The 25,376-nt window shown below is 52.3% G+C and overlaps 2 protein-coding genes across 17 annotated transcripts; both read right to left on the bottom strand.

Annotated features, from left to right (window-relative positions):
* Positions 1 to 344: 344 nt before the first annotated feature.
* Positions 345 to 16,102, bottom strand: Vasp (vasodilator-stimulated phosphoprotein). 10 transcript variants are annotated; one of them, XR_010054316.1, is made up of 14 exons: positions 15,092 to 16,101; positions 8,269 to 8,443; positions 8,028 to 8,193; positions 5,736 to 5,820; positions 4,985 to 5,022; positions 4,631 to 4,872; positions 4,387 to 4,487; positions 3,068 to 3,119; positions 2,873 to 2,909; positions 2,602 to 2,647; positions 2,411 to 2,501; positions 1,289 to 1,346; positions 949 to 1,178; positions 345 to 490 (listed from the first exon to the last, which is right to left on the bottom strand). XR_010054316.1 is itself a non-coding variant. In XM_039081742.2 (13 exons), the coding sequence occupies exons 1-13, from the start codon at positions 15,094 to 15,096 to the stop codon at positions 1,141 to 1,143; spliced, it is 1,131 nt and encodes a 376-aa protein (XP_038937670.1). In that variant the 5' UTR covers positions 15,097 to 16,102; the 3' UTR covers positions 345 to 1,140. The 10 variants fall into 10 exon arrangements, 7 of the variants coding, with proteins under 7 accessions (XP_038937670.1, XP_038937661.1, XP_038937674.1 ...); XR_010054317.1 differs by lacking the exon at positions 15,092 to 16,101 and adding an exon at positions 14,765 to 14,787 and having other exon boundaries at positions 2,873 to 2,906; XR_005487868.2 differs by lacking the exon at positions 15,092 to 16,101 and adding an exon at positions 14,765 to 14,787.
* Positions 16,103 to 19,683: 3,581 nt separating this feature from the next.
* On the bottom strand, positions 19,684 to 25,231 carry Ppm1n (protein phosphatase, Mg2+/Mn2+ dependent 1N). 7 transcript variants are annotated; one of them, XM_039104035.2, is made up of 5 exons: positions 22,076 to 25,231; positions 21,246 to 21,363; positions 21,070 to 21,126; positions 20,930 to 20,990; positions 19,684 to 20,073 (listed from the first exon to the last, which is right to left on the bottom strand). In XM_039104035.2, exons 1-4 carry the CDS (start codon positions 22,991 to 22,993, stop codon positions 20,977 to 20,979), a joined length of 1,107 nt encoding a protein of 368 aa, XP_038959963.1. In that variant the 5' UTR covers positions 22,994 to 25,231; the 3' UTR covers positions 19,684 to 20,073; positions 20,930 to 20,976. The 7 variants fall into 7 exon arrangements, with proteins under 7 accessions (XP_038959963.1, XP_038959952.1, XP_038959941.1 ...); XM_039104024.2 differs by having other exon boundaries at positions 19,684 to 20,076; XM_039104013.2 differs by having other exon boundaries at positions 19,684 to 20,076; positions 21,070 to 21,155.
* Between the last annotated feature and the right edge of the window lie 145 nt (positions 25,232 to 25,376).

Here is a 25,376-nt window from a genome sequence, read left to right on the forward strand (position 1 = left end):
TTCATTCCAGTTAGGAAAGAACTAGGGGAGGGGATTTCTAGTGGCAAAGGGGGCAGTCATCTTCTGAGACTCTTCCCAGGTAAAGTAGTCAACCCACAGTTAAACCCTTAAGACTTAACTATACAATCCCCAGACACTGCAGGATGGAGGAAGGAGGCTGGGTGAGGACCACAGAGGGAAGGGAAGGGGCAGGATGCAGGCCAGAACCAAGAGTGAGAAGCAGAAGGCAGTAGAATCCTTGAAAGGGTCCCCACAGCTGGCAGCAACCCCGTCTCCTGGTGGGACACTCCCCTCTTCCATAGCTGCCTTCGATGGGGCATAGCATTTAAAGTACTCCAGAGACCTTTGCATTTATAAAAACTGCAGATTTATTCAGCGAGGGCCCGTGTCCAAGAAGCTATGGTGTAGAAGTCGGAGGACCTATTTTTCCTCTTCTCCTCCCCCTCACTTCGTCTTCCTGGAGGGCAAAAATGGTCTGGACCCTGAAATCCTAACCCAAATAAAAAAAACCACAAAACTGAGGTTCCAAAAAAGTTAAAGAATCTTAATTCCTTATAGAAAAGAGAGAGGAGCCAAGGCAAATGGGGAGGTATCCCAGGGGTGGGGGAAATGCCCCCTACTTGGTGGGATACCCCTCCTCTTACATAGCTGCCTCTGATGGGACAAAGCTTGGGGTATAGCATTTAAAAACTCCCACACCCCATTTTATCAAAACCAAAGAGAACAAAAAATTTCCCTTCCCCCCACAAAACCCAAATATATATATATACTTTTTCTTAAAAAAAAAAATTCCAAGGCATTAAAGCGTTAAAGTGAATCCAGAACAAGAGAAGGTGAGATCCCCTCCTTCCTTCCCTTACTGTGGGGTTACTCTTACATCCCCAGCAGAGGAACCAGCTCCAAGGGGATGGTGAAGGGGAAGGACCAAAGGGAACAAAGGGGTGGGACCTCCTTATCCAATCAGCAGCCAGCGTGGGTGTGACCACGGCACCAGGAAGCCACACCCCTGTGGAATCTTCCAAGTGGGAGCTGGTAGGGGAGAACGCATTCTTGTGTAACTCTTGGTCAAGTTGAGGCAGGGAAAGCAGGTGCCAGGCAGGAAGTACAAAAAGAAGAAATGGGTCTTCTGGGTCCCTGTAGTCAAGGAGAACCCCGCTTCCTCAGCTCCTGGACAAAGACTGAAAGGAATGAGAGGCAGAAGTCAGGCCAGTCTTGGTTGCCTTCTCTTCCAAGGAAGGCGCTTTCATGGACACAAGGGCCTGCATTAGAACAGAAGTGCTTCCCTCACCTTCGATTATTTCCTCTTTCATTTTCTGTAGCTCCTTCCGCACCTCTTCCACAAGCTCCTGCAAAGAGCCAATCAAGAGGGGGTCCCGGACTCAGAAATAATGACCCTCTCTCATTCCCACTTGTCTGAGGTTCTTAAACATCTACACTTATTTGTGTGCTTGTGCAAGTGTGTGCATTCACGCGTGAGGTATGAACATACACTTGGGGGTGGAGGGCAGAGAAGACCTTGAAAGAGTTTACTTCTATCATGTGGCTTTTGTGGACAGAACTCAGTTGGTTAAGAGTGGCAGCGTGCGGGGTTGGGGATTTAGCTCAGTGGTAGAGCGCTTGCCTAGGAAGTGCAAGGCCCTGGGTTCGGTCCCCAGCTCCGAAAAAAAGAACCAAAAAAAAAGAGTGGCGGCGTGCACCTTTACTGCTTAGCCACCGAAGTCTACTCTATCTTAGGGACAGTGATCAGCACTGACTCAGTGCTGAGCCATGCCCCCAGCCCCTCATTGGGGGATTCTAGGCAGGGGCTCTACCACTGAGCCACGCCCACAGCCCCCTCACTTCCATTTTCCAGCAAGTCTGTTCATTTTCTTGCAATAATGCAGAGAGAACCTAGGCCCTTGCACATACTAATCAGGGGCTCTACCACTGAGCCCCCAGCCCCCAGTGGGGGATCCTAGGCAGTCTTCTGCTTAGCCAGGTTCTCCTCCCTTTCTTCTTGACTGAAGACAGAGAAAGCTGATTCAACAACCATTCCTACCTTCATCCTTTGACACAGCTGCCAAGGTCACAAAATGATGGGAATGTTCTATAGGAGAGTTCTAGATCTTTGGGGCCAGCGAACAGTACTGGAGAACATCCAGTACCAAGCTTGCCAAATGCACATAGTCTCCTGCCAACTCCAACAGGAGTGGATGGCTAGAGCCACTGAACCACTGCCGATTCTGGGCACTCAGCAGGAATGAGTGGTAGAGTGGTAAGGCCTGTTAGAGCTACTGGAAAAGTGTGGGTGTCTGTCACCCTTGGACCCCACCCACCAACTCCTTTTCTCGGGCTAGAAGAGGTTTCTGAGCCTTTCCTACAACCATTCTGGAGTCAGGGCTGTCTCTCCTGACATTTTTCCCCAAGCTACCTGCTTCACCCTCTCCAAGTCGGAGTCATCACTGGAGCTGGGCACAGAGGGGTGGGCCTCGGAGGTAGTCACAGAAGAGGATGACTTCATCCTGGAAGAGTCGGACAGGAGTGAGGTAGGGTGGTAGGTTGCCTCCCTCTTTTCCTATCCCGGGGCTATATTATGTTCCTCCCCAACAGCCATGACCCTACCTTGGCAAGGTTGTGCTGTTCTTCTCCCAGGGTCTTCGCACAGGTTCTGGGAGGGTGGTGGGGCAACAAATAAAGATCAGAGACAAGCATTGCCATCACAGTACCATACCACCACCACTTAGCACTCAACCCACTAGGTCAAAGAATTTTAGAAAACTATAAAACTGAGTACTGTTTTCACAGATTTCCCCCTGTAGTGCTTGCAAAGCCAAGAACAATGCATCATGGGATTTGTAGTTTCTATGTATAGACAGGGCTGTCTGTCACTCACCACTTTGGGCAGGGATTCGGGCCTCTGACTCCTCCTGCTGGCGGTAAATAGAAGTATCATAAACGGACCCTTTTATGCCCATGTTCCTCTTCCAGGTCCAAAGCCAGCTCAACCCTGCCACATCACACCTCCTCCCTGCCCTAGGGCACCAGCGTACATCATAAGGAATATAGAGCAGGAAGAACCCGTACTTACACTGGCTGACTCGTCTTTGGGGGGCTTCTCCCCAACCTGTGTGGCTTTCCTTCTGCAGAGGGGCAAGCAAGGGCAAGCTACAGTTCACGCCCCACACTCAATAGGACCCCTTCCCACTGCTAAATTCCAGGATTGTTTGAAAAGTTAAAGGGGCCTGCGAGATGGCTCAGCAGCTAGAAGTTCCCGCCGCCAAGCTGAATCCCCTGATCGAACCCCAAGGACCCATGTGAAGGTGAAGTAGAGAACTGAGTCTTGCAGATTATCCTCTAACCTCCACATGGACAAACGCAATGAATAAATAAACGTAATAATACTTTTAAAAATGAGATGCTGGCAGATCTCTGTGAGTTCAAAGCCCCCCTGGTCTACATAATGAGAGACTGTCTCAAAATCAAAACAAAACAAGACAAAACAAAAACCCTCTTGGGAAAGCATGGTCCAAGCCTGCAATCCCAGTATGGGATAGGCAGAGGCAGGAGAGTCATTCTAAGTTCCAGCCTAGCCAGGGCTGATGTTCAGCAGCACCACCCAGTTTAGGGCTGAGATGGTTCAGTAAGGAAGGGTGCTTGCTGTTTTTATTTTTATTTTTAAGATTTATTTATTTATTGTATATAAGTACACTGTCTGTCTTCAGACACACCAGAAGAGGGCATCAGATTCCATTACAGATGGCTGTGAGCCACCATGTGGTTGCTGGGAATTGAACTCAGGACCTCTGGAAGAGCAGTCAGTGCTCTTAACCGCTGAGCCATCTCTCCGGCCCCCAGGTGCTTGCTGTTAAACCTGACATCTTGACTCCAATTCCCAGAACCCACACAGTGGAAGGAGACAAACAACTCTTCCAGGGAGCCATGGGTACACTCGTATATACAACAACAACAACAACAAAAACCCTGAAAATTTAAGGAAAAATCCAGCCTAGAGATTGCGCCTCTAGGATCTGGAGGGGTCCCCCATAATTCCAAGACTGAAAATCACAAGAACTATAAGGGTGAGGAGGCTTCTAGGTCAGCAAGCTGAGAGTCTAAGAACCTAAGCTTCCAGGACGTTCAAGCGGAATCTCCCATGGCTCAAACAGGGAGTGTGAGAGCACTTTCCAGACTGTGAGCCACCTGGGGATGAGTCTCCAGCATGGTGTCCTGGGCATGGCTGTCATCAGACAGCACCGCCAAAGACACAGAGAAGCTGGGTGCAGGTGGAAGTTCAGCCTGGGCTAGACATGAAAAGACAGGAAGGGGAGGGGGCCAATCAGCACTCCAGCAGCCTAACCCTGAAACTGCAGCATGTGGGCGGATGACTTCTAAGGGACTCAGGCTCACCTCCGGGCCAGCATGGCGTTCATCTCTTCCATAAGCCCCCCACCAGTGCCTCGACTATTCTCAGCTTTGGGGGCCAGGGGCCCCCCAGAGGCCTCCTCCTGCTGAAGGAATGAAAAAGGGGGAGAAGGCTTCACAGGTAGGCCAGGTGACCTCCCAGCCCTCTTGTGACACCTATGGGGGACTCTGACCACCTCCCATTGTTCCCTCAGGGCTTCATCCCAGCCACTCCCATCCACTTTCCTACCTTGCTCACTTTCCTGAGTTTGGCTCCAGCAATGGCAGCGGCCAGGCCTGGGGCCCCGGAACCCCCACTACTGGGGCCCTGTGCTGTAGGGAGTGGGGGTGCAGGGGGTGGGGCTACACCTGTTCCATGACCTGCCCCAGATACCCCTGAGGGGGGCAGACCTGGGGGTGGGGGGGGACCCGGAGGAGGGGGAGGTCCTGGAGGTGGAGGTGGGCCCCCAGCTGGGGGAGCAGGTGGGCCTCCTACAGTAAACACAAAGAAGGGTATTGCTGAGAGAGAGGCAGGATATTGTGTCCTGCCTGCCCAACCCTCTCCTCCAGGGAGGTCCCCGTGACCCAGTCACTGAGCCATCACCTGCATTGGAGACCCGGCGCTCCAAATGTTCAGGCTGCCTGTACAGAGGAAAAGAAGCCGCTTCAGTCCCCAAACCAAGCAGAGGGGGAAGGGGGGCGGGGACCACGGGAGGGGACAACCACGACACCACAGGACCAGAAGCCTCTGGCTCCTCTCAGGGGCCTGGGCGCACTCTTTTCAACGATGCAAACGGATGATTCCAAAGTGGCCATGGGTTCAGAGAGCTGTGGAACCCTAGGGTGGAGTGAGGATGGGGCATGGGGGGGAGGGATTGTGCCAGAATGGTTCATTCCCTCATCAGATTCTTTGGGGTTAGATTTTCTTTTTCTTTTCTTCCCTATTTAGACAAGGTCTCACTGTGTAGCCTAGGGTAGCCTGGAACTTTGCAGACCAGGCTGGGTTCAAACTTGCAGACCCACCTGCCTCTACCTTCTGAATGGCGGGAAAGGTGTGCAGCATCATGTCAGTCCCCTACTGATTTCTAAGGCCGCTGAAATTCACTACATAGCCCAGGCTGGCCTTAACTCTTGGCAACCCTCCTGCCTCAGGCTCCCATGTCCCGAGATGACAGGTTGAGCGCCACCACACCTAGTTTTGCAGTACGTTTCTTCATCTCCGGGAGCTTGGCCACTGGTGTCTGAATGCTGTTTACCTCTAGACTCATGGCCCTCTCACCTTTCTAGAAAGTGAAAACTGGCAGGTTCTGAACTCTGGGAGGTATGGGGTGCCCAGGAGGAGGGAGGGTCCCCACCTTTTCTGTTGTTCCAGCTCCTCTGGGGAGGGGCCATTCTGGGTAGACCAGGCAGGGGGTGCTGGGGCAGGGGGAGGCCCACCTCCTGGAAGGTGAAGAGAAAACCACAGTAAGACAACAGGAGCTCGATCTTCCCTCAGTCCCCTCCCCTCAGCCGGATGCCATCCCAGTGAACCAGAGGCCCTGACAGCCCTCGCAAGGAGTGGCCTCCCTGGACACCGAGATCCAGTAGTTGCTAAGCAGGTTAGAAATCTGCAGGAACAATCAATCACATTTCCAGCTCGTAGGGACTAACCACAGGCCTCCACTACCAATGGCTTCTCCACAGACAGAGTGGGTAAGCTCTTCCACCAATACTAATAAGGCGGTGAAGCCAACACCTCAGCCGTTGGGTGTTTTCCGTCTACAGAAAGCAGAGCAGTCTATCTAATAAAAAAATTTTTAAAAAAAGCACATTTACACACACACACACACACACACACACACACACACACACGAAAGAAAGAAAGAGAGAGAGAGAGAGAGAGAGAAAGAAAGAGCAGTCACCTAGGGCACGGCTTTGAAAGTGCTGTCCGAGGGGGCTGGGGACGTGGCTCAGTGGTAAAGCACCTGGAGAACCTGTCCGAAGCCACCCCCATTAAATCACCAGCATCAAAAAAAAAAAAAAAAAAAAAAAAAAAAAAAAAAAAAAAGACAGGATCTTGGCATCATTAGGAAACTTGAAAGAATAAAAATAAATAAATAAAGGAAGTCTTGTTCCCTGCACTCCAGCCTGTACTTGACCCAGATCACCACATGGGCTGAATGTTTCCAGAAACAGAAATACCATGTATCTGGGCACAGGGCGCACGCCCTTGATCCCAGCACTCAGAAGGCAGAGGCAGGCGGATCTCTCTCTGAATCTGAGGCCAGCCCAGTCTACAGTAAGTTTCAGGACAGGCAGGGCTACCCAGAGAAATCCTGATGAGAGGGGGGCGGGGGGAGGGAGGGAGGGAGACACACAGAGACAGAGAGAGAGACAGAGAGAGAAAGGAAAAAGAAAGAATGGGAGGAAGAAGGAGAAAGGAATAAAAGGAAAGAGGAAGGAAGGAAGGGAAGGGAAGGGAAATTTAAAGACAACGTAGAGACTTTATTCTGGACTGCGATGGCACCAGGCTGACACACAGCAGGCAGCCCTGCAGCACTGAGAAGCTGTCCTAAGCCACCTAAGAACCTTGCTTTACAGCAAATATGGCTGTGGGGCCCAGAATGGCCCAGAACTCTCCATCCTCTCACGCCTCACCTTCTCTCTCAAAGGCTCACATTACACGTATGCACCATGACCAACACAGGCAACACAATGGAGGCTGGACAGACAGATGTCTTGGTGTGGCAAGTGGTCAAGGGAAACCTGCTATCATCTCTGAGTGGGGTCCTCACCAAGCGCTGACAGCTCCCATTAGTCTTCCTCCATGGGTTAGTTGATTTCTAGGTAGGTAGACTTAGACCCTGAAGGGCAGGGTAGCAGCTTCAGCCTGCAGAACGCTGCTAAGGGGGCTCTCCTGCTCACCCCAAACCCCAGTCCGTTTGGTTGTTTGAGACAGGGTTTCTCTGTGTAGCCCTGGCTGTCCTGAAACTCACTGTGTAGACCAGATCAAGAGATCCACCTGCCTCTGCCTCCTGAGTGCTGGGACTAAAAGCATGAATGACTACTATGTGTTTTGTTTTTCATTTTTATATGTATGGGTGTTTTGCCTATACATGAATTTCTGTGAACCACATATGTGCCAAGTGCCCACAAAGGCCAGATGTCAGATCCCTTGGCACTCTGAGCCACCTGGGGGTGCTGGGAGTCAAACCCAGGTCCTCTGGAAGAGCAGTAAATGCTCTTAAGCACTGAACCATCTCTCCTGTCCTCCAACACATACACATACATACACATACTCACACGCGCGCGCGCACACACGCACACACACACACACACACACACTTTTGAGATAGAGCTTTATGTAGCTCAGGCTGTCTCACACTTCCCGTGTAGCTGAGGATAGCCTTAATCTCATTATCCTCCCTCCTCTACCTGCTGAGCGCTGGGACAACAGGCACCAAGTTCATGCAGTGCTGGGGACTGAATGCAGAGCCACACACAGGCTAGCTGAGCTCTCTACCTACAGACCTACATCCCCAGTCCCGATCTTATTTGTAACAGAGTCTTGCTTCGTCCTCCAAGCCCGCCTGGGACTTGTTACAATCCCTGTTCCTGTCCCTTTATCATAAAGTGAGCCCCAGCTCCATCCCGCCTGCCCATCTAACCTTCCAAGGCCTCCAGGGCATTGGCCATGCCGATCGCAAACTGCGCAGCGTCCTCCTTGCTGCCGAAGTTGAGGCCCCAGACCTGGCGGGCATCACGCCACTGGTGGAATATGGGAGTGGCCTGATTGTACTTGACACCTCGAATGATGGCACAGTTGATAACCACCTACAAGAGCACACAGGTTGGTGGGGGCTCAGTGGCAGGGAGGCAGGGAGGCAGAGGGACAGAGGGAGCCTGCACCTGCTGGTCAGGCTGCAGCTTGCGGCCAACAACTCGGAAAGAGTTAGCAGTGGGGTTGTGGTAGATCTGGACGCGGCTAAAGGCCTGGGGACCGGTGCCAGCAGGAAGCCATCGTTTGTTGCTGTCATCGTAAAGCATCACAGTAGCCCGGCTGGAACAAATGACCGTCTCGTTGCTAGGGGAGAAAGCAGAGGGACCAGTCACATTCTTCTTAGATCCATACAGTACATGCAGAAAACAAACTGCAGCCTGTACATGAATGTGCGGGGATGTGGTTGTACATGCATGCCTGGGGGGGTGTTGCTCAGTGGTTAGAGCCCCTGCCTAGAATCCCCCAGGGAGGGGCTGGGGGCGTGGTAGAGTGCTTGCCCCCAGCATGCTCGCTCCGGCCCCTAGTTGAGCCCACAGTACTATAAAAGAAGATAAATTGACAGCTGAGTGCACTGTAGGGAAGAGATAGGCCACACACAGGAAGAGGCAGAAAGAGATAAAGTAGGGTCCATAAGACTTGAGCTGGGGGCTAGGCAGCTTGCTCAGGTCCTGGGCTCAGCCTCTACAGCCTTAGTCAAAAATGGAAAAGGCAGAGTCGCCAGGACTAGCAGACAGCAGGGAGTCAGCTGAGAACAGCCTCTGCCTGGCCTCAGTTTCCCCATCTCTCCCACCTCTCCACTCCCACCTCTGCCCCCAGCTCAGGTCAGATAAGAAGGGCAGGAAGTGTGAGGACAAATCCCAGGACCCTGGGGATGTTTCCCCTGAGGCGGCTTTTACTGGCCACCTGGTCCAGCTGGTTCCCCAGGGCCCCAACAGCCATTTGGCACACATTCCTGGCTGCACTATCACACCCTGTGGCTGGGGATGGAGACACAGTGGTGGCCCAGACAGACTGCTCTGCCACCACCCTCCAGACCTGTCCTGGTACAGAGAGCCCCAAGAGTCAAGAATTCAGGCTGGGGAGTCCCCCAGGGAGCAGCTGGTCCAGCCTGGGGGTGCAGGCAGAGCGGAGGAGGCTGATGCAGGAAAACAACAGCTCAAATAGAGACCCACACACCACAGACCTGGGTTCAAATCCCCAGCGAACCCTTCTTCCACATGACCAGAGAGCTCACGTCTGGGAAGACATGATGGTCCCTACCTCTCAGAGGCTGAGTAGAAATGGACCTGGCTACTTAAAGTACTTGCACGGTACCTAGTATACACTGGGGTACTGAGTGCTTGATCACTGTCACCACTGAGGCACCTTGCACTCAACCAGTCAGTACTGAGGGCTCAGTACTGTCAGTACCCTGACATCTCCATCACACAAGACCCCCACAAACACACCTGCCCTCCTAGAAGACTCAGTTTTCTTCCAGGACAGGCCGTAGGGCTTGCAGACAGGAAGTAACTTGGTCAAGGTCACATACAGACAGGGGAAGTTGGGGGGAGCTCAGGCCCCACCCACCCCCACCAGACAGGGGAAGTTGGGGAGAGTTCACCCCACCCCCACCAGGCTTTTTCCTCAAAAGAAGAAGTTTGTGGTTTCCAGGGGGGAGAAACTTCACCCCACAATGGCGGGGGCCGGGACTGGGGATTGGGGCGTGACGCCATGCCATAAGAGTTCAGCAGGGAAAGCCCCTGGCAGACTAGGCCCCGAACTGAGCACCCCACACCTTCTCATGTACGTTGCTCTATTTCCTGATCTTTAGCTGGGCCCATGCCTCGAGCCTACCCAGGTCACTCCCACTGTTCCACTGTGTCTCTTCAGGATGAATGCTGTTCCCCCTGGACGCAGGGGAGAGGGCCCAGAGAGGTGGAGTGCTCCCCGTGCAGTCACAGTGCCACAAAGTAGCTGAGAGAGGCTCCCAGGTCCCACTGTTAACCACAGACAGAGCTGCGGGCCCTACCCAAACATCAGGTGCCATTTGAAACAAGCATAGCTTCAAGGAACTGTTTCTGGCTCAGGTAGGCACCCTTGGCAGGGCTGGGCAGGGCTAAAGCCTCACCCACACCTGCCACCCACACCCAAGGCAGACTCTGGCCAGATGCCCAGGGCAGACTGCATCACTGCCCCACCCAGGTGCACTTTGGCCTCCCAGGTGGTCCTGCCCTGTCATGGCTCTGGTACTGAGGGAACACTGCTGGCTGGGTGACCCTGGGCTGGCCCCTGTCCTCAACTAAGCCTTAAAGATGACCTTATAGAAGGACCTTCTTAAGACCTAATCTCAGTCCCCATCCGTCCCCATGTTCCTGCCTCCTCCCACTCCCCGCTTTACCCACTCCCCACACCCACCGCCACTGCCACCCCTTCGAAGCCCTGTCTGTTCCCCATCCAAGGATTCTGACTGAGGTGCCCTGTGCTCTGGTCTCTCCTTCCCTCTTGCCTTTGCTCAGTCTGTTCCAACCTTTACATTGTGTTCCAACGTCCCCTTTCCCTTTGCACACCCCTCACCCCCACCCCACCCCCACCGGCTCTACCTAGATGTCCCCCCTTCCCAGAACTCCTCCCTGACCACTTCATCCACACAGTCCTTTCTGCTTGACGGTCTTTTGTTCTGAGACACCCTTGTAACTCAAGCCTAGGATAAAAACAAAAACCAGAACCAGCCTGAGCTGGATGGGGCCTGAGCCCAGTCATCCTAGCACTCAGGAGGCTGACGCAAGACGATCTCATGTTAGAGGCCAGGCTGGCTGTGTAACACAGTGAGACCCGGTCTCCAAGGAATGAAACACCAAACCAGGGCTGGTGAGATGGCTCAGCAGCTGAAGGAGCTTGCCTCCAAGCCTCATGACCCCGGTTCGATCCTGGGGGAGGCAGAGAACAGTCTCCCAGGAGTTGTCCTCTGACCTCCAACCACCCAAAGTCAAAATAAACTATTTTTTCCAAATCCTTAAAAAAGAAAAGGTTAAGAAACAGTGAATTTAGGTCAAAAGCATGAAGACTTGCAAGTGTGTTTTCCCCTAGGCCCTTGTCACCTGAGAAGCTGCTCATATCACTTGCCTACGAGCGGGTATATTTAGGCGCCCTACCTTTTAAAGCGGCACCCCCAATGGTCTACACTCCTTCCTTCATGCCTTGCCTTTTTATAAATAAGCCAGACTTTTCTTATCTTTCAATGAACATGAGTTCAAAACAGAGCTCCTCTGCTCGCCCACTCGCTCGCTGTGCGATCTTTGCCCAGTGTCTTCACCTCTCTGTGCCTGCATTCCGTCACCTGTCAGAGGGCTAAGGCAGCATCAGTCTAGCCCATCTGATTGCTGAGTGGTGCATCTGGAAATTGGAGCCCCATCCTTGGAACAGAGTCATCGACCTTCAAAATGTCAGCAGCTACTGTCGAGTCTGCTGTTCACAAATGCTGAGTTACTCCCTGGTTCTGGGCACCACTCTGGGCTCTTGAGAAGCACTGAGGAGCCAAAGGGCTCCTCAAGGACCTGGTGTTTTGGAAGAGGAGATGTAAGGTAGCAGATCTAGCTAGAGCCCTGTGCTTGGGAGGTGAAGGCAGGACGGTCTTTGTGGGCTTGAGGCCAGCCTGGGTCACATGATGAGACCCTATCCCAACAAGAAGCAGCAGGAAAATCCTAACAGGGTATATATCTGTGACCCCAGCTTCTGGGAGATGGACGTAGGAGGATCTGGAATCCAAGGGGGCAGTGGAGGGCTGGCAAGATGGCTCCGTGGGTAAAGGTGCTTACTACTAACCCTGATGACCTGAGTTCAATCCCCAGAACCTTCACAGTGGAAAGCGAGTCTCTTCTCTCCCTGGGCAGCCAGTTCTAGACCCACCCTCCTTCTGTGTAGCTTCATGTACAGTGCCTCGGTTTCCCAGCCGGGGAGTTCCCAACACACTGAGTCCCGAACCCACAACCCTGCAGCTGATAAACTCCACCTGGGCAGCTGGAGGGAACTAAGAGGGAGGAAGCCTCTGGGGACAGAGGTGGCCAAATACTGGCAGTTCCCTCTACTGCTACCCACCCCCAGCCTTACCCCACCATCTCCTTGCACCATTAAACTCGTGACACACACACACACACAGACACAGACACAGACACAGACACAGACACACACACACACACACACACACACACACACCATGAACTCTTAAGTCTCTGAAGCAGAATAGTCCGGGGTGGCCTAGAATGCAGCCCAGACTGGCCTCCAACTTGCCAAGTAGCAGAAGATGACCTTATTGGGTGGGTGGGTGGAGGAATGGTAATGGTAAGTAAAAAACATAGACAGCTCTAGTTTTTTCTTTTTGTAATATTACTAGACTTAGACAATCCTAGGTACAAATTCAAACCTTACCACCGCTAAATTGATTTTTATACATTTTTGAAACTGGGACTCAATAACCCAAGCTGGCCTCCAGCTCCTGGTCCTCCTGCATTCACCTCCTAAGTACTGCGTTACAGGCATGAGTCACCACATCATACTCCCAAACCATTAAACTTTAACAGGCCATTTCCTTAACATTGCTGAGCCTCAGTTTTACTACCTGTAAAGTGGGGGTAAGACCAGGGGCACAAGTTTGTACTTTCATTGCCCTTAACTGCCGTGGAGATGAAAATGGAAAGAAGATGTGTGACTGAACCCGCTACATCACTTAAAAGGGAAAGAAAATAACAACCGCAGCTAGCGTTATTGCAAGAGGAAAGGAGTGAAGCTTTCAGAATTCTGCCCAAGAGCCCTCAGACCTCTGACCCCTTCTCTGCCTTTTCCCAGCTCCCGGATGCAGCAGACACTCGGCAAATATTTGTCAAACTGGGAGAAAAAGAACTGTATCTTGTAATTTTCCATCTCAATCACCACCTCCCTTCCCACTCCCCACAGGGCTGTCCCCAGTCAAACCAGTCCTGCCCCCTTCCCCACCACAGCATAAGAACCTCTGAGGGCACTGGACCCAAGCTTCAAAGTCTGGGGGGGTGGGGCTCAGTTTACCCAGCAAGGAATAAGGAATGGGTCTGTCTGTCTCTGTGTCTCTCTGAATCCTAGCTGTCCTTGGAGAAGTGACACAGCCAAGCAAGTGACCAAGGACGAGGGAGACCCTCTCCTAAGAGGGTGGGGGCTCGTTCAGTTCAAGTTGTGCCTACCCTTCAGTTCAAGTTGTGCCTACCCTCAGGGGAGGGAGGTCTGGCCCTGGCCACAGCCAGAGGGGGACGGGCTGCAGAAGGACGGGGACTGGGGGTGGGGGTGTAAGGGGCCGGCCTAGACGTTGCTCCTGCCCTTTTACGGTCTCAGCGAGTGAGGCGGCACTAACTCGGACATCCGCCATCCGCCTTCCACCGGGCCTGGGACCGGAAACGGGTGGGGGAGGGGCGGGGCTGGGGGCAGCAAGAGAGGAGGGGGGTAGTGGAGGAACTGACCCCCTTTAGGGGGACAGAGCTCCCACGGGGGAGGAAAGGCCAGGCAGGAAGTCTCCAGGGTGTCTCGATGTCCCCCTTCTAGCTCCAGACGCTAACACTCCCACATGCCAAGGGACAAACTTGGGAGGGAGGGAAAGAGGGAGGGGTCCTAGCTCAGGGCCCTAGAGAAGAATGTCACCTAGATGTCAGAGGGCAAGACTGAAGGATGTGCACATGGGGGGTTAAGCCCAAACTGTCCCCAGGAGACTCCTCCTCTAACCAGGGGCTTTGGGGCAGGAAGTCCCAGCCAAAGTGGAGGAAGGGAGATAGTATTGTCAAGATGTGGCCCCAAGGGAGAGATTATGGGGGGGCTGGGGCTGAGAGGAGGGGAGGCCTCTACCAGCCCAGGCCCCACCCTCAGGTGAGCCCAGGAGTTCAGGGCAGGTCCCAGAGAAGACATTAAAAAAAAAAAAAATCTCTGAGTCCCCCTCACCCACAGGATTAAATTCCTGGGAAGAGAGCTGAAAGAAGCGGGTAAGCCTGGGTCCCTGAGGGAGAAGGCTATGACCTTGACGCTTTCCAGCGCCCCCTCCTCCAATCCCACGGCTTGGGGAAGGGGGGTGACACCCGGCGACATTGAGCCCAAGGGGAGGGGCCGTGGTGTGGGGAAAAGCAGCTGGCCACAGTGCTCACTCGGGGGCCCGCCCCCCACACCAGCTGTCTCGACAGGTGAGTCAGGAAGACAAAGGCCCCCCCTCCCCCAGCTGCCGCGCCCCCTCCCTCACAGGCCACCAGGTTAGGGGGTGGGGGTGGAACTAGAACCGTCCTCTGGCCCGGGGGCCAGGAGCCGCCCTGGGCCTGGAGTGCTCCCGGGTCCTAGGACCCACCCAACCTGGGTGCCTAAGGGGAGAAGAGTCCCATCCAGACCCTCTGGGCCCCGTGGGTCAGAGTCTCAAGAACCCCTCCACCAGAGAACCTCCGTGTCCACCAAATTTTGGGACATCAAGAAGTACCCCCAAAGTTAAGGACCGCGGTTCCACTCTGGGACTCTCATCCAGTGCCCCAGACGCAAGGGTCCGAAGACCACAACCCGAGACTCAGAGTTTCAGGGCTCGGGTTCTCAAGCCAGCCTCCCACCTGGTTTTGAGTTTGGGGGCAGTAACTCTGAGCCCACTTATACCAGTTCATCCCTGCGACGTTCTACTTATCTGCGAACTCGGAGGTGCTCCCCCCAAAAGTCTTCAAATTCTGAGTCCCGAGAGCGCCCCTAAACCTGAAAGCCATCAAGAGAACCTCAGCCGGCACCGCCCCAAGCCTTTAGGGAGTAGTGTGGAGAAACGGGGTGTCGATATTTAGAGATCGCTCCAAGAGACATCGGCCCAGATCTGGGACGCTCAAAGCGCTGTGTCCCCTAAATCCAGCCCCGAACGAGCTGGGGGGAGGGGGACAAAGGCGGGGCGCGAAGCCGGGTCCCGGCTGGGACCCGGCTGGAGGGTTCGGGGCTCACCTCATGGCTGCGCAGAGGGCAGGCGGCGCGCCCACGGGGAGTGCTCCCGGGGCGCCCCTGATTGGAAGTGCAGGGGTGCGGGGCTGGCTCCAGGTTCTGCTCAGTCTCTCTCGGGGTCCCGCCCCATAGAGTCCAGCTTCCTGGGGAGAACGTGGACCGGGCCCGGGCGGGTGCTCAGGCGCCTCCTCCCTCCGGTGCTCTGATGTGCTGGGATCCCCTGCGATGGAAAGCGGGGTGCAGCGTCCGAACCTCGCCGGCGCACCCCCTCAGCCGGCAGCACCTACGCGGTTACTCTTACTACTGTACTCTCTTTGCTACATTTCGTTCCAAAATTCCACTCCCCATACCCACAATGCCCTGCGCCTTAAAGGGGCCGTGGACGCCTCCAGGCGGGGGATGGAGACCGTTTAAAAGGCAACGCGGAACCTAGGTCTTCCGCAATTGCACTCCTTCCTCTCAGTCTTGTGGCGTGGGGGTGCACCCTGGGCCTCACTCCCGAGTTGGAGGGGGAAGCTTGTTGGAAGGGAAGGGGCCATTCTTTGATCTCTAGCTGTCTCTACTATGGAATTCTTTAGTAGAGATCTGGGGGTGCCAGTTCTCCATTCCAACTCGCTCGGTGGACTTCTGTTCAGTTTTTATGGAGGGCGGGGGTTCTTCTGGTTAAGCAAAGGATCTCATTAATTTCCACCTTTAAGTAACACTTCCGTACATCCTCTGTTCCCCAGATCTCTCTTCTCAGGTCGGGCCCCACCCCTCGCCGCCCCCCACCCTCCGGGGAAGGTGTGGAGGAAGTGAGCGAGGGGGTGCGACGGGCCGCTGACTCACCGCCGCCGGGTCGCGGCTGGGGTGGGGGCGGGGGTGAAGAAGGTGGAGGATAGACTAGGAGTGAAGGGTTGGAGGTGGGACCCCGATCTGCTTCCCACGCGTGCCCAGCTATGGCTTAGTTTTGCCCACAGAGGATAGTAGGATCGTCCCAAGAATCCCGCAGGCTCAGAGGCTCGAAGACCCTCCCTGGAGCCCCTTCCACGCAAACACGTCGGGGCAGAGTCAGCCCAACCTCCCTCCAAGCCTTCCGCAGTGGGACCCATAGGCCCCGCCCAGAGTTACATCATCATGCGGACACGCCCCTCCCGTAGAGCTCCACCTGGCAGGGTAAAAGGCGTTAACTCTCAGAAAACATCAGTTCCTGACTTACAGATGGAGAAACTAAGGCACAGAGACAGGGAATGGGTTTAGCTTATGATCGTCTTGTTTGGGTCCCCCCCCCCAAACTTACGGAGAATCAATCCACGTGGCCTTTGGCCAGTCTGTTTCCTGGATGGTATGCTGGCTCCCTGTTGGCCTTGCAAAAACCTCATCCTTCAGGCCAAACACTTAATTCTGCACTGAAAAATCTAGTACACTAGTTGTCCTGCCACAAACCCGGAGGCTGAGGCAGGAGGATCTCGAGTTTGAGGCCAGCCTAGGCTACAGGGTGACTTTAATGTCATCTTATATATTTAAGAACACAAATAGAAATGGGTCAGCAGTTAAAAAAAAATACTTGCTACTTTTGCAGAGGACCTAAGTTCAATTCCCAACACTCACAGGGCTAACAACTGCCTGAAATTATAGCATTATGTTCATACGCGCATGCCCACCACCTCCACACACTTATATAGCTGAAAATAATACAAGTAAATTTTTTTTTAAAAATTAAAACCACAAATGGGCCAGATGTGGCAGCGTAACAATAAAAACAGCAAAACAAAACCACACACAAATCCATCGAAGACAGTGGTTTCTGAACCTTCCTAATACTGCGACCCTTTAATACAGGTCCTCATGTTGTGGTGAACCTCCCAACCATAAAACTATTCTCATCGCCACTTCATAACTGTAACCCTGCTACTGTTATGAATCGTGATGTAAATATCTGTAGTTTCCGATGGTCTTAGGTGACCCCCGTGGACGGGTCCTCTGATCCCCTGAGAAGTCACGATCTGCAGGTTGAAAACCTCTGGCCTGGGCTGTAATTCCTCGAGCCCCTCCAGGGTCTGAGTGCACTGGAACAAGACTGGAACAAGCTCAGATTTGTATCGGCTTTTGGGTTCTCAACAAGGCCAAGCTAGAACAACAGTTATCCAACTAAAGGAGAGCCACGTTGCGTGTGCTCTTGGCCTCAAAGTTTTCCTCTGTTTGCCCATCTGTGAAACGGGAAGAGTGAAACTCTATACTGCCTTCTCTAAGGCAAAAGCTAGCAAATTTCTTTCCTATAAAAGTCTCCTTTAGCAGGGCTGGAGAGACTCAGACTGTGAAGTGCCTGTTCTATGATCATTAGGACTGGGTATGGAGTCCCCAGTATCCACATGAAAGTACATCTCTTAACATCAGCAGCACTGGAGGCAGCAGGACATGGCTGATTGCTGCACCTCACTGGCTAGAACAATCAAGGAAGATATTCCTGAAGCCAGCCTCTAATCTCCACATACCTGTGCACACAGGGCATCTGTACCCCATGCACATGTGTACATAACTGTGCACATATGGAATCCCATCGGAGATACTTTAAGAATAGCAAACATAGGCCTGGCTCATTTGTGTTTCTGTGTGGTATCGTGTGTGTACGTGTGTGTGTGTGTCTATGTGTGTGTGTGCCTGTGTGTGTCTGTATGTGTGTGTATGTGTCAATGTGTGTGTGTATGTGTGGTCTGTGTGTGTCTGTGTCTGTGTGTGGTATGTATATGTGTGTGTGGTATGTGTGTGTGTATGTGTGTGTTTGTGCTGTGTGTGCACATGCATGTGCACAGGGCTTGCAGGATAGAACACAAGGCTCTTTGCACACTAGACAAGGCTGTACCACTCAGATGCATATCCAGCCCCATGAATCTTTTTCTTCTGTCTCTCTGTCCCTCTGTCTCTGTTTCTCTCTCTCTCTCTCTCTCTCTCTCTCTCTCTCTCTCTCTCTAAAGACAGGGTTTCTCTGTGTAGACCTGGCTATCCTGTAACTTGCTCACAGAAATCCTCCTGCCTCTGCCCCTCACCCCAACCCCAAGTGCTGGTATTAAAGGCACCACTGCCCAGCATATCTTTTTCTCACAGCACTTGTAGTACAAAGGCAGAGCCTCAGTGCGTGAAGAAACTTGCTGCAGAGCCTCAGGATGTGAGTTCAATTCCTAGGACCACAGAGTAGAAGGGGAGAACGGGCTCCCACAAATTGTCCTCTGACGCCCACCATGCGGGTTCCAGGTTGTCAGACTCAGTTTGTCAGTCTTCGCAGAGCCCGCTTAGCCATCAGCCCAAACCAAGATTTAAAAAAAAATTAATGTGGAGTGAACCTCTTTGCCCACTGTCTTCCCTGTACTTTTCCTATGACATTATTTATTATTTATTACTCCCGTTGTTTGCTGTTTCCCCAAATATGGCTGTCAGCTGCACTGGCCTCTGGAATCTCAGTGGATTGGGTCAGCTTACAGCTATGAGGAGGACCTGAAGGCAGGGTAGTGGCTTAATGCACATTGGCTGACCAGGGAATATGCAAATCATTCTTTAGTTTTGTTTTCTCTCTATGTAGCCCTGGCTGTGCTGGAACTTTTGTAGACCAGGGAGGCTTCGAACTCAGAGATCTACCCACCTCTGCATCCTGACTGTGATATCAAAGGCGTGGATCGCCACGCCCAGCACGAGTAATTTCTAATTTAATTAACTGACAAATAGAGTGTGTGTGTGCAGGAGTGTGTGCTGATGCACGCACTCGGAAACTTGTAGAGGCCGGGGAGGGAGTCAGATCCCTTGCAGCTGGGATGTCAGGCATTTGCATGGATTTGAACTCAGACCCTCATGATTGTGCAGCAAGCACTCTTAACTGGTGAGCCTCTCCAGCCCTGATGTTTTTTTGGGGGTAAGAGTGGGAGGCTGTCCAAATCCCAATCATCTTTGTCCCAATCCCAGATGTGTTGGAATCACAAGCTGATGCCATAACATCTGGGCCAACAAAGCACTTTTACAGAAAGACACACTTATGGGCCGGAAAGACACACTTATGGGCCGGATGAAGCGGCAGGTACCTGTGACCCCAGCACATGAGGGGTGGAGCAGGAAGGTTCCTGTTTCAACACCTTCCTGGGGGCCACATGAGCAAAGTGAGAATTAAAGGGGTGCCGGAGAGACATGGCTCAGCATTTAAAAGAACTTATGACTCTTGCAGAGGGATTTGGTTTGGTTCCTAGTGTCCGTGAAGAAGTTCAGCACTCTCGGTGAATCCAGTAGGAAGGGATCTGATGCCCTCTCCTGGCCTGTGCAGGCACCAGGCACACACGCAGTGCATGTGGATAAATGGAGGCAAAGCATTCATATACATCATAAAATAAGTCAATCAATCAATCAATCAATAAATAAATAAATAGGAAGCACAGAGGGAGAAAAAAAGGAAAGAAAGAAAAGAAGAAAAGAAACCGGCCCAACAATATGGCCCAGCAGATAATGGAGCTTGCTGCCACTCCTGAGGACCAGAGTCCATAGCATGTGCTTCACACACACACACACACACACACACACACCACATACAAACACACACACACACTAAATAGTAGTAATAATAACAACAAAGGGAATGCATTTGGAATTAGTTCTATTAAATAAAATTCCATCATCATGTCTATCACTACCTCCTTGTAGCACAGGTTAAAAGGAAAGGCAGGTTACATGCTGATCACTCAAGATCTGCTTGGCTTTAAATATTAAGGGGGAGAAAAAGAAGCAGGTTTGGTTGGGTTTTCTGCTGTTGGGAGATGGTGGAATTCCCCATCATGAGGCTGGTGAGGGGGAAGTAGAAGAGGAAATGAAGGGTCTGGGTTCCCCCACGGCTGGTTCCTTCCTCTGACTTTCCTGATAGGGAAGCACAGACTTCCCCTGAGATGCACAGATGCCCCCGAGGACCGACGCTCTCAGGCCTCTGAGTTCAAGGTTTGAGTGGGTGCCTATGGTTTCCACCCATCTCACCTCTTCTGCAACACAAAATGTAGGAGACGGCAAAGCCGTGGGTCAGCAGCCCACCTCGGCCTTCTGGAAACTCTGGAAACCTCTCTTCTGTTTTCTTTAATTTTGATTTTTCTTTTCTTTTTTTTTTTTTTTTGGTTCTTTTTTTTTTTTTTCGGAGCTGGGGATCGAACCCAGGGCCTTGCGCTTCCTAGGCAAGCGCTCTACCACTGAGCTAAATCCCCGACCCCTGATTTTTATTTTCTATTTATATTTATTTATACTTGTTGTATGTACATGAGCACACTGTTGCTGTCTTCAGACACACCAGAAGAGGGCATCAGATCCCATGACAGATGGTTGTGAGCCACCATGTGGTTACTGGGAATTGAACTCAGGACCTCTGGAGGAGCAGTCAGTGGTCTTAACCGCTGAGCCATCTCTCCAGCCCACTGATTTTTCTTTCTTTCTTTTTAAAATTTAATTAAAAAATTTAAGTGTATGGGTGTTTTGCTTGCATGTATGTATGTGTACAGCACATGTGTGCAGAGACCAGATGAAGGTGGTAGATCCCTTGGGACTAGAGTTATCAGCCATGTGGGTTCTGGGAAGTAAACATGAGCTCTCTACAAGAGCAAGAGATGCTCTTAACCACCGAGCCATCTCTCCAATACCCTCCCCTTAATTCCTCTCTCTGTTCTCTCTGTGCGTCTCTCTCTGTCTCTCTCTGTCTCTGTCTCTCTCTCCCTCACCCCACCCCCCAAACATAGTCACATGTAGTCCAGAATAGCCTTCAACTGCCTTTCCTAAGCTCCTCACTCTCTAGCGCTGGGACTGCAGGGGTGGGGTAGGCAGGCAAGGGTGCAGGGTAGGTTGCCTTACCTCCTGACATTCCCCGGGGGTCTGATGCAGTTTAGAGTAAGCTTCAGCTATGACAGTGGCCCTAGAGAGCAAAGGGAAGCCTTCAGGAGGAGATCCGGTGCTGTTGCCACCCTGCCCCATCCTACCTCACCCCTGCTCACTTGCTGTGTAGCCCTCCTCCAGGAGGCAAGCCCGGGATGTCCTCTGAGGCCAGGGTCCTGAAAACCGTGTTTAGGCATGGAGGTTCCTGAGCAGAGGCATACAGCTCTGAGGAGGAGGTGAGCCGAGAGCCCACACTGGCCAACCATCCCTCCCACTGGCCATTTGACCTGCTCACCAGCGACTTTGTGGCTCAGGACTGCGTCTAAAGCCATCTCCTTGCTGATTGCCTCCTCACAAGGCCTGGGGGCCCCAGGGAAGCAGACCACCATGCAGGTCATGTTATCCAGACTTCCCTGGAGAAAGTGAAAGAAAAGACTCTGGTGGGAGGGGCAAACGCTCCATCCCAGGATTCCATGCCTCTGAGAGCATGGTGTGTCCACAATCCTGGTGTTGGGAGTCTCCCTCACCAATCTGACTAATCGGTCTCCATCTAATCCAAGCTCTCTCCCATTTGGACCCATTTCTTGACCCATCATACCCTTTGCTGGTACTAGCCACCATGCATGAAAACAGGTACAGCCCAGAAAGATGGCTTATGGGCAAAGACGCTTGCCTGATACCAAACTTAACAAACTGAGTTCTATCCCTGGGACTCTTATTGATGGAAGGAGAGAATTGATTACCTTAAAATGTTCTCTGAGCTACATATACATGATATGGTACACACACACACACACACACACACACACACACACAAATACATTAAAATGGAATACAACTTAAATAGACAGCCAAAGCTTTTTAAATTCTTCCTACTTAGGACTCTTCCTGTTTCAGACACACCTCAGGACTAACCTAAAGTCCTAGCACGGATCCCGTTCCTCGAGGCCACGCCCCTTCTCTTAAATCCCTCCCACTTACCTATCTGCCAGTTCTAGTCTCCATCCCGGTTCAAAGCATCCTTCTTGCTCTGCCCAAGAAGTGCCCAAGTCACTCACACGCTCTAGCTCAGCCCCACCCCTTATCAATGAAGCCCCTCCTCCCCAAATGCAGTGGCCCCAGGACCTTGCACAGACACGTGTCCAACAGCTGCGCACAGAGTAGTTCCGGGTCCAGGCCCAGACGAAGGCGCGACGTCACCAGCCCCGCCAGGTCCGCACCAGACAGAGCGTCCCAAACGCCATCGGAAGCCAAGAGCACGAACTCATCCTCGTCCTGGCGTGCCAGCGCAGCCACCTCGGGCTCAGCGGACACGAGCTGCAGCTCAGGAGGCCTCCCCGGTGCCTGCTTGTAGGCGAAGTCACCTAGGGCTCGCGACACGGCCAGGGAGCCCTCTACGCGCCGGCGACGGACTGTGCCACCGGCGTCGTGGATGCGCTCGCGTTCCCGAGGCCGGTGGGGACGGTGGTCCTCGGTGCAGAAGGCCACCGAGCCTGAGCGGCTCAGCAGCGCGCGCGAGTCCCCGCAGTGCGCCAGGTAGAGGAATCGCGGGGACACGAGCAGAGCCACAGCCGTCGAGCCACCGGGGTCGCAGCGGGGCCAGAGCTTGCTCAGCTGAGAGTCTGCGTGGAGGAAGGCGCTACGAAGAGCCTGGCGCACACCATCGGGCTCTCGGGGCGCGGGACCCAGTTCCCCCAGCACGTGACCCGGGAGGTGGCGCGCTCCGAAGCGCGCGGCCCGCGCTCCTCCATGGCCATCCAGGACCGCGAAAAAAGCCCATCCTGATGGCAGCCCAGGCAAAGCCAACTGAGCACAGTGCGCGTCCTCCATACGCGCGCGCCAGCCCTGCACGGCGCTTGCTCCGAAGCGCAGACCAGATGCGGCCGCCGCACCCCCGTGTAACCTCTGCCAGCACCGGGGCGCTACCAGGAGTCTCCAAGGAGCGCCCGGGACGCTGCACTCCTCCTCCAGCTCTTGCTCCGTCACCTCCTGAGCTCGAGCGGCCCATCCGAGTCGCTTCAACAAGTGTGCAAAGGCCGCCATCCTCCTGCTGGGGGATCAGGAAATTTCCCTCACTATCCCCGCCTCCCCTAATCTCTTTCCTGTGAGACTTTAAACCAAGTAAATCTCTTTCCTATCCCTTGACCTGGCCTGAAGTCGGGTCACTATGAGGTGTATTCATGGGTTTCTTCTTTCCCCACACTTTCTGGGTCAGGCGCTGTTGAGTTTTGGGCATAAAAGCAAGTTATTTGCTCTTTTTCTTACAGGTATAACGCATCATTTAGAAGTTTATTATACTTATTAAACGCGTGTAGAGATCAGAGAGCAACTTGTTAGAGTCAGTTCTAGTCTACCTTGTGTGTCCTGGGGCTCGAACTCAGATCATCCGGTTTGGCAACAATCGCCTTTACCCACTGAGCTCTATCATAGGCCACACACACTATTTCACGTGGATATAATAATAATAATAACAACAACAACAACAATAATAATAATCTTGTTGTTATCGGTTTTTGAGACTGTCTCACTTTGTAGTCTTGACTAGCTTGGAAATCTCTATGTAAACCAGGCTGTCAAACTCAGAGATCTACCTACCCACCATAGCTGGCTTTTTTTCTTGTAGTTTATTTTTAGATTCATTTATTTTATGTGTATAGGTGTTTTGCCTTCATGTATATGCACTGTATGTGTGCTTGGTCAGGAAAGGGTGTCGGATCTGGGACTTGAGTCTCAAAAAACGCAAAACAGTTGTGAGCTGCCCTGTAGGTGCTGGGAATTGAACCTTGTTTCTCTGTAAGAACAAGTGCTTTTAACCGCTGAGCAAACTCAAGATCCCCACCCCTGGCTTTTATGTGACCAAGTTAGAAAAGAGGAAACTGAATTACGGAAAAAAGGAAGCTATGTTGCAGAGACTTGAATTCTAGAACTCATGTCTTTGACTAAAGGAAGCCTTTTTTGTTTTCTTTTTTCGTTTGAGACAGATCTTCATGTAGCCCAGGCTGGACTCAAACACATTATTGTAGCTGAGGCTGGCCTTGAACTCCTTGATCTTCCTGTTTCTGACTTCTGGATGCTTGCTGGTCAAAGGTAGCCTCCAAGCCAGACGTGGTAAAGGCCTGTAATCCCAGCACTTGGGAAGTGGAGGGAAGAGGATTAGGAGTTCAAAGCCATTTTAGGCTGCATAAGGCCTGTCTGAAAATTCAAAACAACAACAACCCTAACTATAGTAACAATAGCTTGAACCCCAAAGCTGTCCTATCTCCTGCTCATGGTCATTTCACTGACCTCCCCTGCCTCTCACCTGTCCTTCCTAGTCTCTCCAGACTATGTCTGTAGCTCAAACTCCATCTATTTCATTATTCTATGCTGTTGCCTCAACCCCAGCCATATCTAAGCTCCTCTCTGAGCCTCAGAAGTTTTTCGTGCTTTGGGTTGAGCAAGAAGAAGACTCAATGAAGTAAAGGCCTGGTGACCTGAGTAGAAAGAGGGAACCCCGGGACCTGGTGCTGCCCAGAAAAGGTGTTGATGATGTGGCAGAGTCAGGATAGAATAGGAGTTTTGTTTAACTTGTTTATAGCATATCCCTCTGGGGCCTAGGACAGTACTAGTCTTACCATACATGCTCAGTGGACGACAGTTGAAAGGATGAATGAACTTCCCAAGGCTCCAACTCTGAAGACTGTGAGAATAAGCCTTCTGGGTATGTACGTGTGACTGGAAGAGAGTGACCTGCAAACACATTTCACGAGATAACTACACACACAAAAATAAATAATTGTAAAAATAAGTGTTAGGAGGGGTTGGGGATTTAGCTCAGTGGTAGAGTGCTTGCCTAGCAAGCGCAAGGCCCTGGGTTCGGTCCCCAGCTCCGAAAAAAAAAAAAAAAAGAAAAGAAAAAAAAAAAAGAAAAGAAGATAAGTGTTAGGACTGGAGAGATGGTCCTGAGTTCAATTCCCAGCAACCATATGATGGCTCATAACCATCTGGCGCCCTCTTTTGGCACGCAGGCATATATGCAGACAGAATGCTGTACATAATAAATCTTTAAAGAAGGGTTGGGGATTTAGCTCAGCGGTAGAGCGCTTGCCTAGCAGGCGCAAGGCCCTGGGTTCGGTCCCCAGCTCCGAAAAAAAGATCCAAAAAAAAAAAAAGAAAAGAAGTTTTGAGTATTTTTCCCTACCTCTTTTCCACGCCATCTCCAAGTCTAGCCTCAGACTCTACCCCAGAACATCATATTCTACCCTCTCTCAGTACCATCCCTAAAACACCGTTACATTCCGAGTATGCGTATTCTGGGCACTCCAGCTCCTCACTCCGCTCAAGCCCCGCCCCACTTTTAAGGCTGCGCTATCGGAAACCCAGACCCCGCCCATTAAAACGGAGGCCCCTCCCTCCATGCCCTTAAGCCCCGCCTTCAATTCTAGGC

The sequence above is a fragment of the Rattus norvegicus genome, chromosome 1 (assembly GCF_036323735.1).
Source record: "Rattus norvegicus strain BN/NHsdMcwi chromosome 1, GRCr8, whole genome shotgun sequence".
In the NCBI taxonomy this organism is placed as follows: Eukaryota; Metazoa; Chordata; class Mammalia; order Rodentia; family Muridae; genus Rattus; species Rattus norvegicus.

What these genes read in the sequence shown, in the direction of transcription:
- Ppm1n (XM_039103992.2), bottom strand. Translation starts at nt 22,993, where the DNA reads ATGGCGGCCTTTGCACACTTGTTGAAGCGACTCGGATGGGCCGCTCGA. An exon ending in TGGACACGTGTCTGTGCAAG is followed by an intron (nt 21,364 to 22,075) that starts GTCCTGGGGCCA and finishes CACTTTCTCCAG; the next exon opens with GGAAGTCTGGATAACATGAC.
- Vasp (XM_039081727.2), bottom strand. An exon ending in AACGCCATGCTGGCCCGGAG is followed by an intron (nt 3,120 to 4,386) that starts GTGAGCCTGAGT and finishes GCCCCTCTGCAG; the next exon opens with AAGGAAAGCCACACAGGTTG. An exon ending in ACTTGGAGAGGGTGAAGCAG is followed by an intron (nt 1,347 to 2,410) that starts GTAGCTTGGGGA and finishes GGCTCTTTGCAG; the next exon opens with GAGCTTGTGGAAGAGGTGCG.